Raw genomic sequence first — 16,554 nt, forward strand, 5'->3', positions numbered from 1 at the left:
AACAGGGAAGTGCGAGTAGAAGCAGTGAAAAGTTGCACACACATGAACAATGATGATTGCATTTTTGAATTTTATCCACATAAAAAGCAGTGGCTCAGAATTGCTTTCCAGTAAAATCTTCACAACATGAGCAGCTTCCTGTATTTTTTGCTTTGGTTATTCCCTCTTTCCCTTTGCTTTTTCTTTTTGGCCTGACATCAGAGACCTTTAAGTTTTGTTATTATTAACTGTTTGTATCACTAAACTACCCAGCAGTAGGTACTGTTACATTTTCAGAGTGATATTAATCATCATTGATCCTCAGGTCAGAAGAAAACCTACCTCGTCTTGTCACTCATTTTCATGACTAAGCAAAGACAAAGCTAAAAATACTGAGTAAACCTAGAGCAATGTGAGGAGGACGCATTTGCGCTTTATGATTATTAGATTGTTTTCAGTCTAATTAGATAACATTTCAGATAATTCAATCTAGATAACATTTAATGCTAGCAATAGAATAATTAAAAATACAGCAACATTTAAATTTTTTTCTTTTTTTCCCCTCCATTTTACATTTTCATGTCTGTAGAAATTAAAAACAGGTTAAAAACCTGGAGAGAAAAGATATTGGTGATCATCAGAAGCATTAAAACTCATTAGACATTTTTATAGGTTGAATTTTCTTTTGATATCACTGCCAAGCTGGTTTAAAGTAGTATATGGGAAATTGTTTTGGTGTTTCAGAGAATTTTTTGTTATGTTCTTAAGTGTTATAATGAAAGGAAGTACAGGTTAAAATGTGTGTGTGTGTGACACACACACACACACACACACACACAGTATCCAAGGATTTTGAGTCTTAACAAAAGGCCACAATATGGTGTGGTAATACAATGTAAAGAGTTTTGTTTTTTTTTAAGTTTTCAAGTTAGGAATTTCAGTTTAGGATTAGTACAAGTTCTGAAGTCACTAGTTTGTGGTATTAGTCTAAATGTTATAAAACTTACTGGTTGGTATTTTCTATAATTCTGCTAACAATATATCTTAGACCTTTGTCTGAATTTTGCATCTCTTAAAAAAACTGATTAGATAGCTCCCTCTAGTGTCTGAAATAGCCATTCTTCAGACATTTCTGTCAATCATAGGAAGTTTAAAAAATTAAACTGTTTTTTCTTTCAAACATCTGAAAAATTTTTCTTTCTTTTTTCTTTTTTTTTTTTTTGAGAGAAGGGGTTACTGGAATTATGAATAGTACACAGATGGAGGACAATAGAAAACATGGGAAAGGAAGGATCAAAATACCATTTCTGTCTTTTTAGAAACCATTATTTTTAAACAACCTGGAATAAAGCCAAACTATACAGTGTTGTTTTGTTTTGGTTTAGTTTACAGTTGTTTCTGAATCAAGTAAAGCTCAAAAACACTTTGTTTTGGAATTCTCTGTACTATCAGATCTGATCTGGAAAGAATTCTTTCCCTTTTCTGAAAGCAACAGTTTCACTGGAAAATAGCTTTAAAATAGAGCCCAATTCACTTCCTGGAAGTAGACTAATTTTTTGTTGTTATAGTTACCATATCCTTCTGTGGTTATACTTTATATTGTATATTCTAAGGCTCCCATTGTTTTTCAACAAAGGAAATAAGGAGATTCTTAAATTACTGGCTCTTTGCCACCTCTCTAAACACACACCACTCAGACACACAGGCCTTAAGCAAAGAATCTTGTGAAGGGTTACGGAAACAGTGCCTTTCTCATTTGACCCATGGGCCTTTGTAGCTTGAACAAGGAAAGTAGTGTTCGGAAAACTAAAGCATTTATGAAGGCTCTGGTAAAAATATTTCATGTACATGGACTGGAGATTAACTCCTTTCATCTTGTTCTCCAACAAATTAAACAATGGAGAGAGATTTCAAGTGCATTCTTGGTAATGAAATGCTTGGGTGAATTATAATCCTAATTGCTATTGTTCATTTTCACAGCTGCATTTTGGCACTTTTAACTGCCTAAGCTATGCATTCTTCAGCCACCAGGATAAACAAAAGCATTCTGAAATCTATCATTTTGTGGCATCGTAAATTGCATATCTGTTATTGGCTGCCTGGGTTTTATTTTGATCCCATTGCTGAAAAAAATTAGGAATAAAATTACTCTTCTGCATTTGTACATAAAATTACCTTCAATGTAATCATTATTGGATTTTTATGAAAATTCATTAAGAGGTTTAAATTTTGAAGGGACTGTAGAGATTATGGATTTATTTAGTCTCAAGGAAGTAATTTGCATTTATTTTATCAAATTAGTTGATATTTTAGAAGAATGTTTTCTCCAGCATTCAAAATAAAATACCAGGATTTCACTTTTCTTCCTTAATAGAACAGTGTTCTGAATGTAAATCTAGAAGCTAAAGTTATTCAATGATTTGGCAAGTCATTTGACCCAAACGTGTATGTTAGTTTCTTCCCTAAAGTTAAAGAAATTGAAAGGATTAAAATAAATTTGAAGAGATTCTGAGTGCCAGTTTCAACCAAGCCTTCCTTATTTAAAAAACAGTACTTTTTGATGACTGAAAAATCAGATAGCAAAACGGGGGTATAATGTAAGTAATAGCTACCAAATTCTGCTATTTTAAAAACTTGTTTCTAAGATTTAATTTTAAATGGAAGATTTGAATTACCATATTCACAGTATCTGTTATATAATGATTGCTCAGTAATAATTGGAGCTTTAGATGGCAAATTAATACTACTATTATATGTCACATTTTCATAGTATTTCTTTATTCCTTCTCAGAATGTCTTTGAATTCTTACATTCATATAAGGATGACAAATTGCATTTTAACAACCAAACATTTTGCCATCACATGTCTTAAGTTTTCAAAGGTATTTTTCTCAGAGTTAATTCTTTATTAAAATATTGTTTAATTTTTAAAATTCTAGTGGTTATTATGTTCAGTTATGGTAACTAACATTTTTTGAGCATTTCCTATATGTCAATCACTGTGCTAAACATTATTTAATATGCTGCCCTTTAAGGTGTTGTTTTTATTTGTTCCCATTTTACATTTGAAGAATTTGAGATTACGATAATTTATTTTGCTAGAGGTCACAAAGTGTGATTGGTATCAGTTTTCTGATTCTTAGGGTCCATGTTATTGACTATTGCTGAAATCTTAAGGGAAAGTTAAATATCATAAATATACCTGATGGAATATTATGTAGCCAATAAAAGTAGGGATAACTACTATATGATGATGGAAAATATATATAATAGATGAAAAAAAGCCTGGAATTACAAGTAAATGTTCAAAGTACTCCTAAATAACTTTGATTATCTTTGATTCATCATTCTTTTTTGAAAATATGATGTAGTGTTCAGCTCCAGTGTAATTTTGCTTAATCTACAGAATTTTTTGTAATCAGGAAACCTAAACCTGCATGTAAACCAAGTCTGATCAAGAAACTGACAACTTAGTTTCATAATAGACTCTAGCATGTTCAGTTCTCTTTTTAATTTAACCAAGTCCATTTTTTTTTATGGAATTTAGGCCAGCTCTAATGCAGTCTCTCATCTGTATTCTTGAAGGATAGTAGAATAGTAAAATCTTCTTAAAGATAGCTTAAATGTGTTATATAGTGTCCTTGGGGTAGTTTGTGCACAAAAGATGTTTTCTTTCCCACCCTGTAGAGGTAGCTCATTAGGACACCCAGTAGTGTCATTATTAAGTTTTCATGTGTTTCTCAGTTTTGATGCTAATCTTTGTGCGTATGTGCGTGCATTTTTTTCTCTGCAGCACCAATGTGGTTATGAATTATTCAGAAATTGAGTCTAAGGTTCGAGAAGCAACGAATGATGATCCTTGGGGACCTTCTGGGCAACTCATGGGAGAGATTGCCAAGTAAGTGATAATTTGACTCAGCAATGCAGAAAGAATCAAAGCATCTTTACATAAAAATGTGAAATTTTCTTTCAGTTTTAAACTAGCTGCCAAATATAAATTTTGCATAATTATTCAGATAATGATGTACAAAGTTTTATACAGGGTCTATTCCCTTTAAAAATTGGCTCAGAAAAAAAAAAACCCACAGTTTTTCTTTCTCGGTGAAGTTTCAAGACTTACTGTAGCTTACCATGTAAATTTTGAAGTATGAGTACAAAATACTTGGAAGTAAAGTTCTAAAGAATTTTTTGTGATGAATATCGGGGCCACTGTGTCAGTGAATAAAGAACTTGCAAAGTATGATATTAATTAGTGGTGCCTACAAATATTATAGGTATTGTTTAAAATATAGGAAGAACATTTTCAAGGAATGTATCATCCACATTTTTTGAATTAAGCTTATTCTTTTTTAAGCTCTTTTGGGGGAAATATAATAATTTAGAGCAAGCCTGCCATCTACTGTCAAAGTTAACATATTGCAAATTCTTGAGAAAAATCATTGTTTTTTTCAGGGCTACCTTTATGTATGAACAGTTTCCAGAACTTATGAACATGCTTTGGTCTCGAATGTTAAAAGACAACAAAAAGAATTGGAGAAGAGTTTATAAGGTATGAACATAAGCCTATTTTATAATCTAATATCTTGAAAACAAATGCTTAGAATTTAAAGCACACATACAGAAGTGATTTTGAAGCACATTAAATCCTTTAATAGAATAGTCGAAAACACATAAAGGAAGCATATTTGTTATTTGTGTTCTATTTATCAGTCATTGTAAAGAACTATTGGTAATGTAAAATGTTTAAAACTAATGCAGCTTTTAAATGTTAAATATTTAAGAAATTTTTTCCTATAAAAAATGTTTGCACTTATCAAAATAATTCATCTCTAATAATACATGTTTAGTCTATGAGCAGTTAAGATGAAATCAAGTCTTATGTAGTTTGTCATCGCTGCATAAAAATTTGCCTAATTTATAATAATAGGATTCTAACAGTATTCAGCACCCAAAAAATATTAGTTCAGAAAATAATAGGATTTTTAATCCTAAATACACAGACTTAATTTTTTGTGGGGCAGGGGTACAGGGAATTGAACCCAGCAGTGCTTAACCACTTAGCCACATTCCCAACCCTTTTTAAATGTTGAGACAGGGTCTCACTAAATTGCCAAGGGCCCATAACTTGTTGAGGCTAGCTTTGGCAATCCTCTTGCCTCACTCAGCCTCCTGAGTCACTGGCATTATATAGACTCAAATTCTAATATTTTTTAAATTTTGAACATATATGCACTCTTTATCAGATTCCTTTCCTGATAACATGTAATGCACAATTCTAAAACTAGGTGTCATTTGTTCTTACAACCCTACCATGTTTTTTTTTTACTACTCAAAATACGTAACAAAATGACATAACATTCATATTTGAACCTTTGAAAGTTCTGATTTTCAGGATTAAAAATCTCTTTTTGTTATCTGTTTCTTTTTTATTGTTGTTGTGTTTTTTTCCTACATTTTTTATTGGTGTATTAAAATTGATGGGATTTGTTGTTATGTGTTCACACAATATAACAACATAATTTGACCAATATCACTCCCCAGAACTTCCTCCCTCCCTCTCCACATTCCACCCCTTGTCCCTTTTCTCTTCCCTTTCCTCTGTTGATCTCCCTTTGATTTTTTTTAGATCCTCTGGCTTTTTTATATAAGAGAAAATATGACCCTTAGTCTTCTGATTTTGACACTTAACATGATCGTCTCTAGTTTCATTCATTTTCCTGCAAATGGTATTAATTTCATTTTTTTTTCTAGTTGAATAAAACTCTATTGTGTATATATCCCACACTTTCTTTATTCATCTATCTTTTGATGGATATCTAGGCTTATTCCATAGTTCAGCTATTGTGAATTGTGCTGCTATAAACATGGGTATGCATATATCACTGTAGTTATGAAGACTTTAATTCTTTCTTTAAGGTAAATACCGAGGAGCAGTATATCTGGATCAATGCCTAGTCGTTTGAGGAATCGCCATACTGATTTCCTTAGTTATTATACTAATTTACTGTCCCACTAACAGTATAAAAATGTTAGAAATGTTTATTTTCTCCACATTCTTTCTCTCCTGCATTTATTATTATGTGTATTCTTTTTTTTTTTTTTTTTTGGTACTGGGAATTGAACCCAGGGCATTAGGGCACTTAACCACCGAACCACATCCCTAGCCCTTTTTTTATATTTTATTTAGAGACACCATCTTGCTGAGTTGCTTAGTCCCTCACTAAATTGCTGAGTCTAACTTTGAACTCGAGGTCCTCCTGCCTCAGTCTCCCAAGTTTCTAGGATTACAGGCTGTGCCACCACACCCAGCTTATTATATGTATTCTTGATGATTGCCATTTTGACTAGTGTGAGAATAAATCTCAATGTAATTTTGATTTGCATTTTCCTAATTGCTAATGATGTTATAGATCTTTTTCTTATGTTTGTTTCTGAAAACATTCACTGTCTTTACTTCTGCTTGTATTTATGATGAAATAGTGAAATTTCTGTAAATTAAGTAAGTATGCTTTCAGAAATTGAAGTTGTGGTTGGTGCTTGTTTTCGTTTTTGTTTTTTTAATTCTTGGGTAAATTATTTAAAAATAAATAAATAAATCACTGATAGGAAGAGGTTTTGAGTTCCTTAATTTCAACAACCTAATCATTTTTTCATATAACTCAGTGAAGTTTGTTCCAACAAGATTATGTTTAAAATGTACAGTTCAGTGCAGTTTTTGGTGTATTCACAAAGTTGTTCAAGAGTCACTACTGTGTTATTTCAGAATAATTACACTACCCTATATTCATTGGTAGCCATTCTTGCATTTTAGCAAAACCTTCTGAAAACTTAAGTTTTTTCTTTCATTAGTTGGCATTAACTTTTTGATGTAAATGCTACATCAATAACCTAAAAATCAAATTTTACCTTGGAAAAATACTATAGGTTTATATAAATGCCAGATAATTTTGATAGTTCTATTAATTCACAGTTCCATAATACCTACAGAAGAAGTAAAAACTGAGCCCTCTTTTTAAAGCCTCATTGTTCATTTGTATCATGCAGTGTTGTTAAACATCAGAATTATTGATTCTTTTTTTTAAAAAAAAAATTTGACATATAGGACTTATTGGATAATTTATATTTATTGTACTCTATATCACAGGAACTTCAAATTGATAATATGTGCTAGAGTATGTATTTAAAGTCTAATACAGAGTAAAGAAACCCTCCTCATCACCACCATGATTATTTATTTGCTAATGTTGAAAATTTTTTTAACCATTTACCAAAGCTTTACCAGAATTTATTTCGTTAAATCATTTGGTGCTTTATATTTTTACAGTCCTTGCTGCTTCTAGCTTACCTCATAAGAAATGGATCAGAGCGTGTTGTTACAAGTGCCAGAGAACACATTTATGATTTGCGATCCCTGGAAAATTACCACTTTGTAGGTGAGCAATAGAAAAACCTTATAAGCAAATTAAAACAGTAGTTGGAGTTGTCAGTCACCTGAACCAGCTTAGAAGCTTCTCTGCTCTAATTAGAATGTGACTGTTGCTGGTTGTGTGACGAGTGCAGAATCCAAGACGTGGGGCCCTAGAGTATTAATTAGTGAAGACAAGAAACTTGCAGAAAAGACTGGCTAATAACAACAGAACCAACACAACATGAGTGTTCGGGTTTATATTAAAATATGCACTGGAGACTGGTCCCCTGTGGTGTCCATAAAGGAATAGCTTTAATCATATGGGAAGAAAAGGTTAGAGCTCCAAAACACACACATCTGTTTGAAGCTGGGTTTTCCCCCCTCCCACCAAATAATATTTACTGTGCAAAGGCAGCAAGGCCAGAGTGTGTTTTGAATGTGAAAGAGGCTAGAGAATGAAGCACACTTCATTTTGTAGCATGCCCTAGTACTTTAAAAAATTCAGTTTTTCAGCTACACTAAGTCCTCATAATTAATGTTCCCAAACTTGTATTGGGAAACCAAGACATTTGGGGTGCTTTTCAGTCATTAAAATATTCAGGCGGTTCTTGTTTTGATTTGTTCTGTTAAAATATAATAGAAAACATTTATGGATATATTCATTTCATGTGGTCATCTTCACTAACCCTAATTTTTAGTGGGTCTTTAATTGACCTTACACAGTACTATTATCTGTGATCTGTAAAGCAGAATTGCATTTTATAACTTAGGATTTGCTAAAAAGGAAATGACACAGTGTACCACAATCTACCTCTTGTTTTTATTTTTCAAAATATTGAAGTTAGTTTCTTATTTTGTAGATTTACTGTTTTTTTTGTCTTAGAGTTTGGTGTGTATTAAATGAATTCATTCGCTTCTTTTCTTCCTTACCATTCTGAAGATGAGCATGGCAAGGATCAAGGTATAAATATTCGCCAGAAGGTGAAGGAATTGGTTGAATTTGCCCAGGATGACGACAGGCTTCGTGAAGAGCGAAAGAAAGCAAAGAAGAACAAAGACAAATATGTTGGGGTTTCCTCAGACAGTGTTGGAGGATTCAGATACAGTGAGTATTAAAGATAGGATGGCATCTAAGCATCAGTTTAGTTTCTCAGATGTATTTTAAGAATCATTAAAATACTAAATACCAAAATGCTATTTTTTTCTAGGAAGATACAGATTACTAAATACACATGATACTCATTTTGGCTGCAATCACATGGATCCTGGAAATCTTCTTGTCTTGTTTTTATTACAGGTTCAAGAATGTGATTTTAACTAATTAGCTAACTGCAAACTTTGTATTAATGTATAGAAAATAAAAAAGATGTATACACTTCTTCAGAAAAGTAGTTTCTCTCACTCATATTGTAGAGCATAAAAATACCAAGTTCGGTCAAGAGATTCATTGTTTTATTTCAAAACCGGTTTAGCTCACATTTTTGTCCACAAACACATATGCGTCCTTCAAGTCAATCCAGCTTCAGTTTCTGTTCCCTTAGTGAAGCAATATATAACTTGAGAAAAAGATTACTGGCTATACTATCACTTGATTTCATCTGGATCTGTTGCTTTGTTTGTTGTTTCTAACACATTTAGGAGCAACTAGAATATTTAATGCTTATTTTTAATGGAGTAGTTTAAAAATAGGATGCTTGGTTCTTGAAGCATACACAAAATTAAGAATTTTCTTTCACAGCATGTTCATTTCAATTCACCCTGTCTTCTGTGAACTTTGACAGTTTATAGTATATATGCAGAGAGGTTAGCACTATGGATCTTCACAGTTGCTTTTGGGGACACTCTAGTTCCCACTACCTAAAATCAAGTTCATTTTTATTTGGATTATATTGAGGTTTATTACTTTGGGATTACCCATAGAATATTATTTCTATGTTCCTTTTATTACTCTCTAAGAAAAAGTACTGCTCTCTCAGCTTATTTCTATCAGAAAAATTCCCCTTAAGTGACAAAGCACCACATAAAAATTATTTCATGAATTTGACAAGAATATTTTTCTACAGTATATGTTTTGGATTTGTTTCTGGAGGAGAGTAAAAAACTTTTTGTATTATTTGCTCAAATATTTTTTCTTTAGCTTTTTCACTGTAGCTAAAGAAATTTAATATATTTTGAACAAAAATTGCTATATGCAATTCATTTACTCATTCTACTTGCATCCCCCTTTTTTTGGACTATTACAATGTGCACTTATATCAGATAAATTTAGAAAATTGAGAGTTTTCAGACTCAGTCACAGCAGACTGATTGCAGCATCTGTATTGACAGAAGAGTTAAACAACTTTCACATTCTTTGCTAAATTATTATTGTTTTTCAGACTTAACTAACGAAAAACAAATGTTGGAAACAATGGTCTGTTAGCAACCTTTTTGATTATTTTAACTTTTTTGTGTGTTTTATCATCCTTACTTTAGATAGTGTCTTACCAAAACCTATTATGTTAAGCACTAATTTAGTATGATCTTCACCAATATTAATCATTTTGGTTTTCATCTCTTTTCATTTTTCTTGTATATTTGTTTCTTTTCAAAGTCTAATTCATCACATTGCTACTGAAATGTGCACATACATTATTAGAAAATTACTTCTGAAAACCTTTCCTGGTTGAAGTTTTGTTATCATATTTTCTTAAATTGGTGACCACTTCTACGTTTGTTACACACACCCAGAAATAGATTTTTAAATTTTTTTGATGATTCAACCCAGGGCCTTGTACACACTAGGCAAGCACTCTACCATTGTGCTGTATCCCCAGGCCCTAGTACAATGTTTTTACTACAGAAAATTTTAGCCTTGAAGTTTTAGCCCACAATTCAGCAAATTGGATTTGTACAGTCTCCAGAGGGCATGTATGCCATAAAAACTGGTTTAACAAATGTTGGAAACAATGGTCTGTTAGCTACTTTTTTGATTTTTTTTTTTTTTTTTATTAAACTTGATTGCTTTCTCTACTCCCACTCTTGCTTCCTAAATTCAGTTTGGACATAGAAATGGAAAGATTCCATTTTGTGTCTTCATTGGGTTCTAAAGAGTAAGGAATAATAAAAATCTTAACATTTTGAATCTTTTGTTCACTACCATCATCTTTTCTCTTCATTCCCTGATTCACACAGAAGTTCTATACGCTTCACCAGTTCGAGAATATATTTCCACTTGGTCTTTGACTGTATAATATCATCATACTATATGACTCTAGTGTGTACAGTTTTTAGTAGCTGGAATATTCTTTTTACAGTAATTATAAAATACTTTCCGATGCTTTAAAATCCATTGTTTTTCTAGTTTGATGCCAGCATATTGGAACATGTAGCATTCATGGTGGAGTTCCTTTAGATTGACTGATTTGATTTGATTGATATTTGAAATGACTGTCTCTGTGTTGCCCAAGCTGGCCTTGAACTCATTGTCTTAAGCAGTCCTGCTTCAGCCTCCCCTCCCACATAGCTGGGACTGCAGGCACATTGCCAGCATGCCTGCCTTACTTTCTTGTTTTTTTAAGACACTGTTGATGTCTAATACTTTTCTAAAAATTTTTAAATTAAAAATAGGAATGAAACACAATTATTAAGTAATATTTGAAAAACAAAAAGATTTCTATTTTTCTTGTGCTTGTAGAACTTGTGTTTTTTTGTGTTTTCTACTACTACTTTCAACAGCCTTTAGGAACTTCCTGAATGCTGCACATTAAGGTTGTGAAAGTTTTCATAAACAAAAGCTTTTGAATCTGCATTTCTGCTACTTAATGACATTACATGCTGCGCCTTGCTATAATTGTGTTGATTCAGCACTGTCAGAGGTTTCTGTTTTCCTTTGAAAATGATTATATTATGAGGAAAAGCTTCAGAAATAAGAAGTGTAGACACCTTTTGAATTGAATGTCCTTAGAGTTGTTTCTTTTTTTAATGTGTTATATAGGCGAAAGATATGATCCTGAACCCAAATCAAAATGGGATGAGGAGTGGGATAAAAACAAGAGTGCTTTTCCATTCAGTGATAAATTAGGTGAACTGAGTGATAAAATTGGAAGCACAATTGATGACACCATCAGCAAGTTCCGGAGGAAAGATAGAGAAGACTCTCCAGAAAGATGCAGGTATTAACATTTTGTCTCCGGGTCTCTTAAAAAGGGTGCTAAATATATGCAGCTAGATTTTTGTTTGTGATATTGACATTATTTGAAATTCAGCTTTTTAAAAAATTAGACATTTAGAGAAATCTTAGGTTCATAGAAAATTTGTGTATAAAGTACAGAGGGTTCCCATATGTCCCCTCTTTCCTTCCCCACCGATTTTCCTGCTTAACATCTTACTATACTATGGTACATTTGTTAACAATAAACCTATATTGATATGTTTTAACTAAAGTCTATAGCTTGCTTTGGAGTTCACCATGTTGTGCAGTCCTGTTGAGTTTTGACAGATGCATAATACTCACAAAGCATCATGTAGAATAGTTTCACCACCCTAAAAGTGCCCTATGCAAAAATGTGGAATGGTTTGTGAATTTACTAGTCATCGTTGCATAAAGGGTGTACTAGTTTTCTTACAACATTGCAGTTTTAGTATATGTGCTACTGAAGCAAGCAGCATTCATTTGTTTTAAAGATGCTAGGCCAAACATTATTGCTGTTAGTATTGATATTCCTTTTGTTTTGTCTGTGCCCATTTGTTTCTAAAGTTGATTATCTGTCCTCTATATGTTTATTCAGACTACTTGGTCTTCCCTTGGAGTTTCTTGCCCCCAGTAAAAACATTTAAAGATTATTTTGCATTTTGACATCAAATGATCCAGGGATCTAAGATACTGTTGAGGAATAATGAAGTCCATGTAGTAAGTTTAAAATAAAGGTAAAGGATTTGAAATTTAACTTTTCCCATTACATTTTATTATGATTTTAGACAGTATGTACCAAAAAGCAAATCCAAGTGAAGTTTGAACCAAAACTTTTCTAATGTAGACTTATATTTTATAAACTTTATTTTCTGTGGTGGGGCATTTGTATTTAGTTTTACATAGAACATACTGGAGCTTTGAAACATTCAGTTTTTATTCTTACCTACCAGTATAGGTGTAAGCTAGTTTTTCTTCCAAATTAAAAGGCATTGTGTATAGTGCTTAAGTTGCAAGGCAGATTTTAGAAGACCTGTATTATGTATGCCTTACAATATCTCTATTAAATAAGGTGGACTAAGGACTTTATTTTTTAGAAGTAAAACCAAGGCCCATTTAGATTGTGTGGACCCACCTAAAATTACACAATAATGGAACTGAGCCTTCAAGTGCATTCTTGTAACTAATTACTGTCTTTCTTTTTCCTACCCAGATATCTTAATGGTTCAGATTTAGGGGTTCATTAAGACGTAAAAAACAAAAATGTAATCTACTTTTGAAATAGGTTCTGAAATTTGTTTAGTGTAAATTTGTTTAGTGTATTTTCAGTATGTTTCCATATTTATTTAAATCAATGAAATATCTCTATTTATGTAAGTGCCAGGGGTTGAACTCAGGGGCACTCGACCTCCGAGCCACATTCCCAGTCTTATTTCGTATTTTTATTTAGCGACAGGGTCTCACTGAGTTTGTTATTAGCTTTCGCTGAGGCTGGCTTTGAACTCTCAATCCTCCTGCCTCGGCTTTCTGAGCCACTGGGATTATAGGCGTGCGCCACAACACCTGGCTGAAATGCATCTTTTTAAAGGCCATTTCTGGAATATGATCTTTGAATGGCCAGAGATCCATTTTACAACTGCATTTCTATCTCCTTTATAAAGGAGTATGCATATGATAAACTGATAATCATAAATAACTAAATTTGGGGAAAGAGCGCCTGCTTCAGATATTCCATGCTATTTTTGTTCATTAATGTTCTCTTGGCCTGTGTATTTTTGGCTTCATTGTGGAAAACAGTAGCCATGTAATCTGTTGAGATTTCCTCATGAAGTGGGACTCAAGGAAGCGTAGGCTGGTTAGAAATAAGGTATGTTGTTTTTCCCAATACTGGGGATAAAACTCATACATGGTAGGTAAGCCCCCTATTGCTGAGCTACACCCCCAGTCCTACATTCTAATATTGTTAACTTTTTTTCCTTTGCCCTTCGAGCTTCAGTATCTATGTTCCTTCTTTGTTTCCCTTCTCTGCCCACTCAGATTTTCCCTTATTGTAGTTTTCCCCATGTGTTCCCTCTAAGAAAGAATCTACTAGATTTTCTAAGTCTTTTATATAGAATGTTCAGTTGCTAGAGATAAGCAAATATGATATATCACACTAACAGGCACGCCAAAGACTTTTCATCTTGTACTCTGAGAGAGCAGTAGAGTTTTAGACAAAAATTGCATGTTATCTCAGACTTTACCAGAATTTCAGACTTTAGTTCATTATTAGTCAGGGATTCTTGAACTTGATCACATGTGAAGCTTTCATTTCGTTGTGTGCCAGTCAGATTTATATTCTCAATTTATAAAGAAATTATCCTGCACTGACAAAACTGAATATCAAAAAGGTAAGAAATACAGTTCTACTTATAGGCCTGATTGCTGGAAGCTTTGGGTCATTTTTCGTTGGTGAGAGATTAGTAAGAGCTCTTGGCCACTTACCAGAATTATAGGTTTTCTTTAAAAATGTTTTCATCTTAGGCTGGGGTTGTAGCTCAGTGGTAAAGCACTTGCTTAGCATGGGTGAGGCCCTGTGTTTAATCTCAGCACCACATAAAAATAAATAAAATAAAAGGTTAAATTCTTTAAAAAAAAAAAAAAAGAAAGAAAGAAAAAGAATCTTTTTTTAAAAAAATGTTTTCATCCTTTTTCTGTTTGAAAGCCATTCGTTTCTAATCCTTTATTTGTACAAGTTCTAAATTCATTCAGTAACATCATGGTTTTTTTTTTTTTTTTTTTTTTTTAAAGAGAGAGAGAATTTTAATATTTAGTTTTCAGCGGACACAACATCTTTGTTTGTCTGTGGTGCTGAGGATCGAACCTGGGCCGCACGCATGCCAGGCGAGCGTGCTACCGCTTAAGCCACATCCCCAGCCCAACAGTCATAGTTTAAAGGTGGATTTTAAGCATTTTGTTCCAGGATATTTATAAATTAAACCACCTACTCTAAAATTAATAAAAGAAGTGGAACATTTTCCTGGTTCTTTCTCTTTTGCCCCTCTGTCTCTTTTTGTCTTTCTCTGTTTGTACCCAGGGGGAAAAAATAAATAAACCAGTGCCTTATAACTGGACAACAGACTAGTACTGACATTTTCATTCCCAACATATAAAAATCCAGGTTTTCCTCTGTTTTTTTTACGTTGTTAAAAATAGAATATTTTTAATGTGAGCAAAATGAAATCATTTCAGAAACATTTTCAATATAGGTAAGTTTCTTTGAAGCAGTTTACATAGTTATGTAAAAGTTTAAACTCCAAATATAGTAAAATACAGTACAGCTGTAAAGTGTATTACCTCATATTTTCTGCATTTGCAGATAGCATTTAATCACTTGAATTGAAATAGGGTAATATTTTTAAAGTATCCTTTGAAATCGTAAAATTTTACTATGTTATATGCCTTGGTATATGAGAGTTGGTGACTGAATTATGTTATAAAAATGGAACTGTAGCTATGTTCACAAGTACATTTCAAAAAAGGATCATCAAGTGCAGATGTTTTAAATACTAGAATATTACCAATTGATTCTGATAATCCTATTTAATCTTTTAATTAAGCTTTAAATATATAATAAACAAAAACCTGAGTTATTTTAGGTATTTTTTTATTTGTACACATTTTTGTAAAGACTTTTTCATAGCAGTGTTTTAGACTTACCTAGGGAATTCTGCAGATTCCCACTTCCCCTCCCCAGTACATACATATCATTATTCAGGAAGCTTAGATAACATTCTGTTGATCCCTGTCAAATAGTCAAAGTATAGGATTTTGGAGTTATCGTGTTTGAAATTCTCTAACTCAAGTCACTAAGGATTCCATTTAAAAATAATCCCAAGTCTTATTATTTTGCTTCATTTTTAATATCTTTTAGTGACAGCGATGAGGAAAAGAAAGCAAGAAGAGGCAGATCTCCCAAAGGTGAATTCAAAGATGAAGAGGAAACTGTGACGACAAAGCATATCCATATCACACAGGCCACAGAGACCACAACAACTAGACACAAGCGCACAGCAAATCCTTCCAAAACCATTGATCTTGGAGCAGCAGCACATTACACAGGAGACAAAGCAAGTCCAGATCAGAATGCTTCAACCCATCCACCTCAGTCTTCAGCTAAGGTGGGAATGGCCCGAGCTTACACATTACACATAGTTTATTCTAATAAACTACTTTTACAATTTCGACATTAGTAGGCTTTGGCATTTCTAGGTAATCATATTAATTATAGATCATCTGGCATGTATTACTCAGAGTCATTAATAATAAGAAATTCTTTGGGGAAAGAAACCTGTCCAATTGTAGAATGATTATGTACTTCATGTGAAAGTAGAAATGACACTCTTGATTCATTTGGGGGAGGTTGTAAATCAGAATATATAGTGTATTTGTTTTCATCTATTATCACCACTGGTTACCAAGCCTTGAACTAAAACATGGCAGAATTAAGAAGTGACAAAAGATGAATGAATAAGAAGATGAATACATAGGAGAAAGTCTCATTTAGCCTTGAGATGGTAACTATAAAGGGAAGCTTATTTACCTCACTGCCATCAGTGCTGTAAGAAGCACTGTTTCTTGTACCTTCTTTTGTTTTTATTCACCACAAAAATAAAATCCACCTACTGGATAGCTGGCCACAAGGAGATAGTCTTTCATACAAAAATCAGCCAAAGGGGGAGATTTGCCCTGGACAATTGAATTATTGTTTTTGTCACTCTTCCCCCGTTACAGTTTTTCCATTTGTGTCTTCGCACTAGATGTAGCTAAAAGCTGAGGAAAACATTTTTCTAATGTGTTCTGCAAATTGTAGGTGACTCAAAAAACAAAACAAAACAAACAAAAAGCTAGGCATGTGTAATGGCAAGAACAAGAACTCCGACAGTTTTTGCCATGTATCTTCTGAAATGATATATAATTTTCACCCATGTGGTGGTTTTTTTTTTTTTTAACTTTT

The 16,554-nt window shown here is 32.8% G+C and overlaps 1 protein-coding gene across 4 annotated transcripts in view; it reads left to right on the plus strand.

Moving 5' to 3' along the window:
- Clint1 (clathrin interactor 1) overlaps positions 1-16,554 on the plus strand; it is a 61,700-nt gene that overhangs the window by 29,367 nt on the left and 15,779 nt on the right. For 3 of the 4 annotated variants that reach the window (XM_015492664.2, XM_015492663.2, XM_015492665.2), the window contains 6 exons: positions 3,773-3,877; positions 4,432-4,528; positions 7,304-7,412; positions 8,328-8,492; positions 11,364-11,541; positions 15,472-15,718. In XM_015492664.2, the coding sequence (XP_015348150.1) occupies positions 3,773-3,877; positions 4,432-4,528; positions 7,304-7,412; positions 8,328-8,492; positions 11,364-11,541; positions 15,472-15,718 (901 nt within the window). Of the gene's footprint in view, positions 1-2,843; positions 2,862-3,772; positions 3,878-4,431; positions 4,529-7,303; positions 7,413-8,327; positions 8,493-11,363; positions 11,542-15,471; positions 15,719-16,554 lie in introns of those variants that run through there. The other variant, XM_048782698.1, reaches the window with a different exon arrangement.

This window comes from Marmota marmota, unplaced genomic scaffold (assembly GCF_001458135.2).
Source record: "Marmota marmota marmota unplaced genomic scaffold, marMar, whole genome shotgun sequence".
Classification (NCBI taxonomy): Eukaryota; Metazoa; Chordata; class Mammalia; order Rodentia; family Sciuridae; genus Marmota; species Marmota marmota.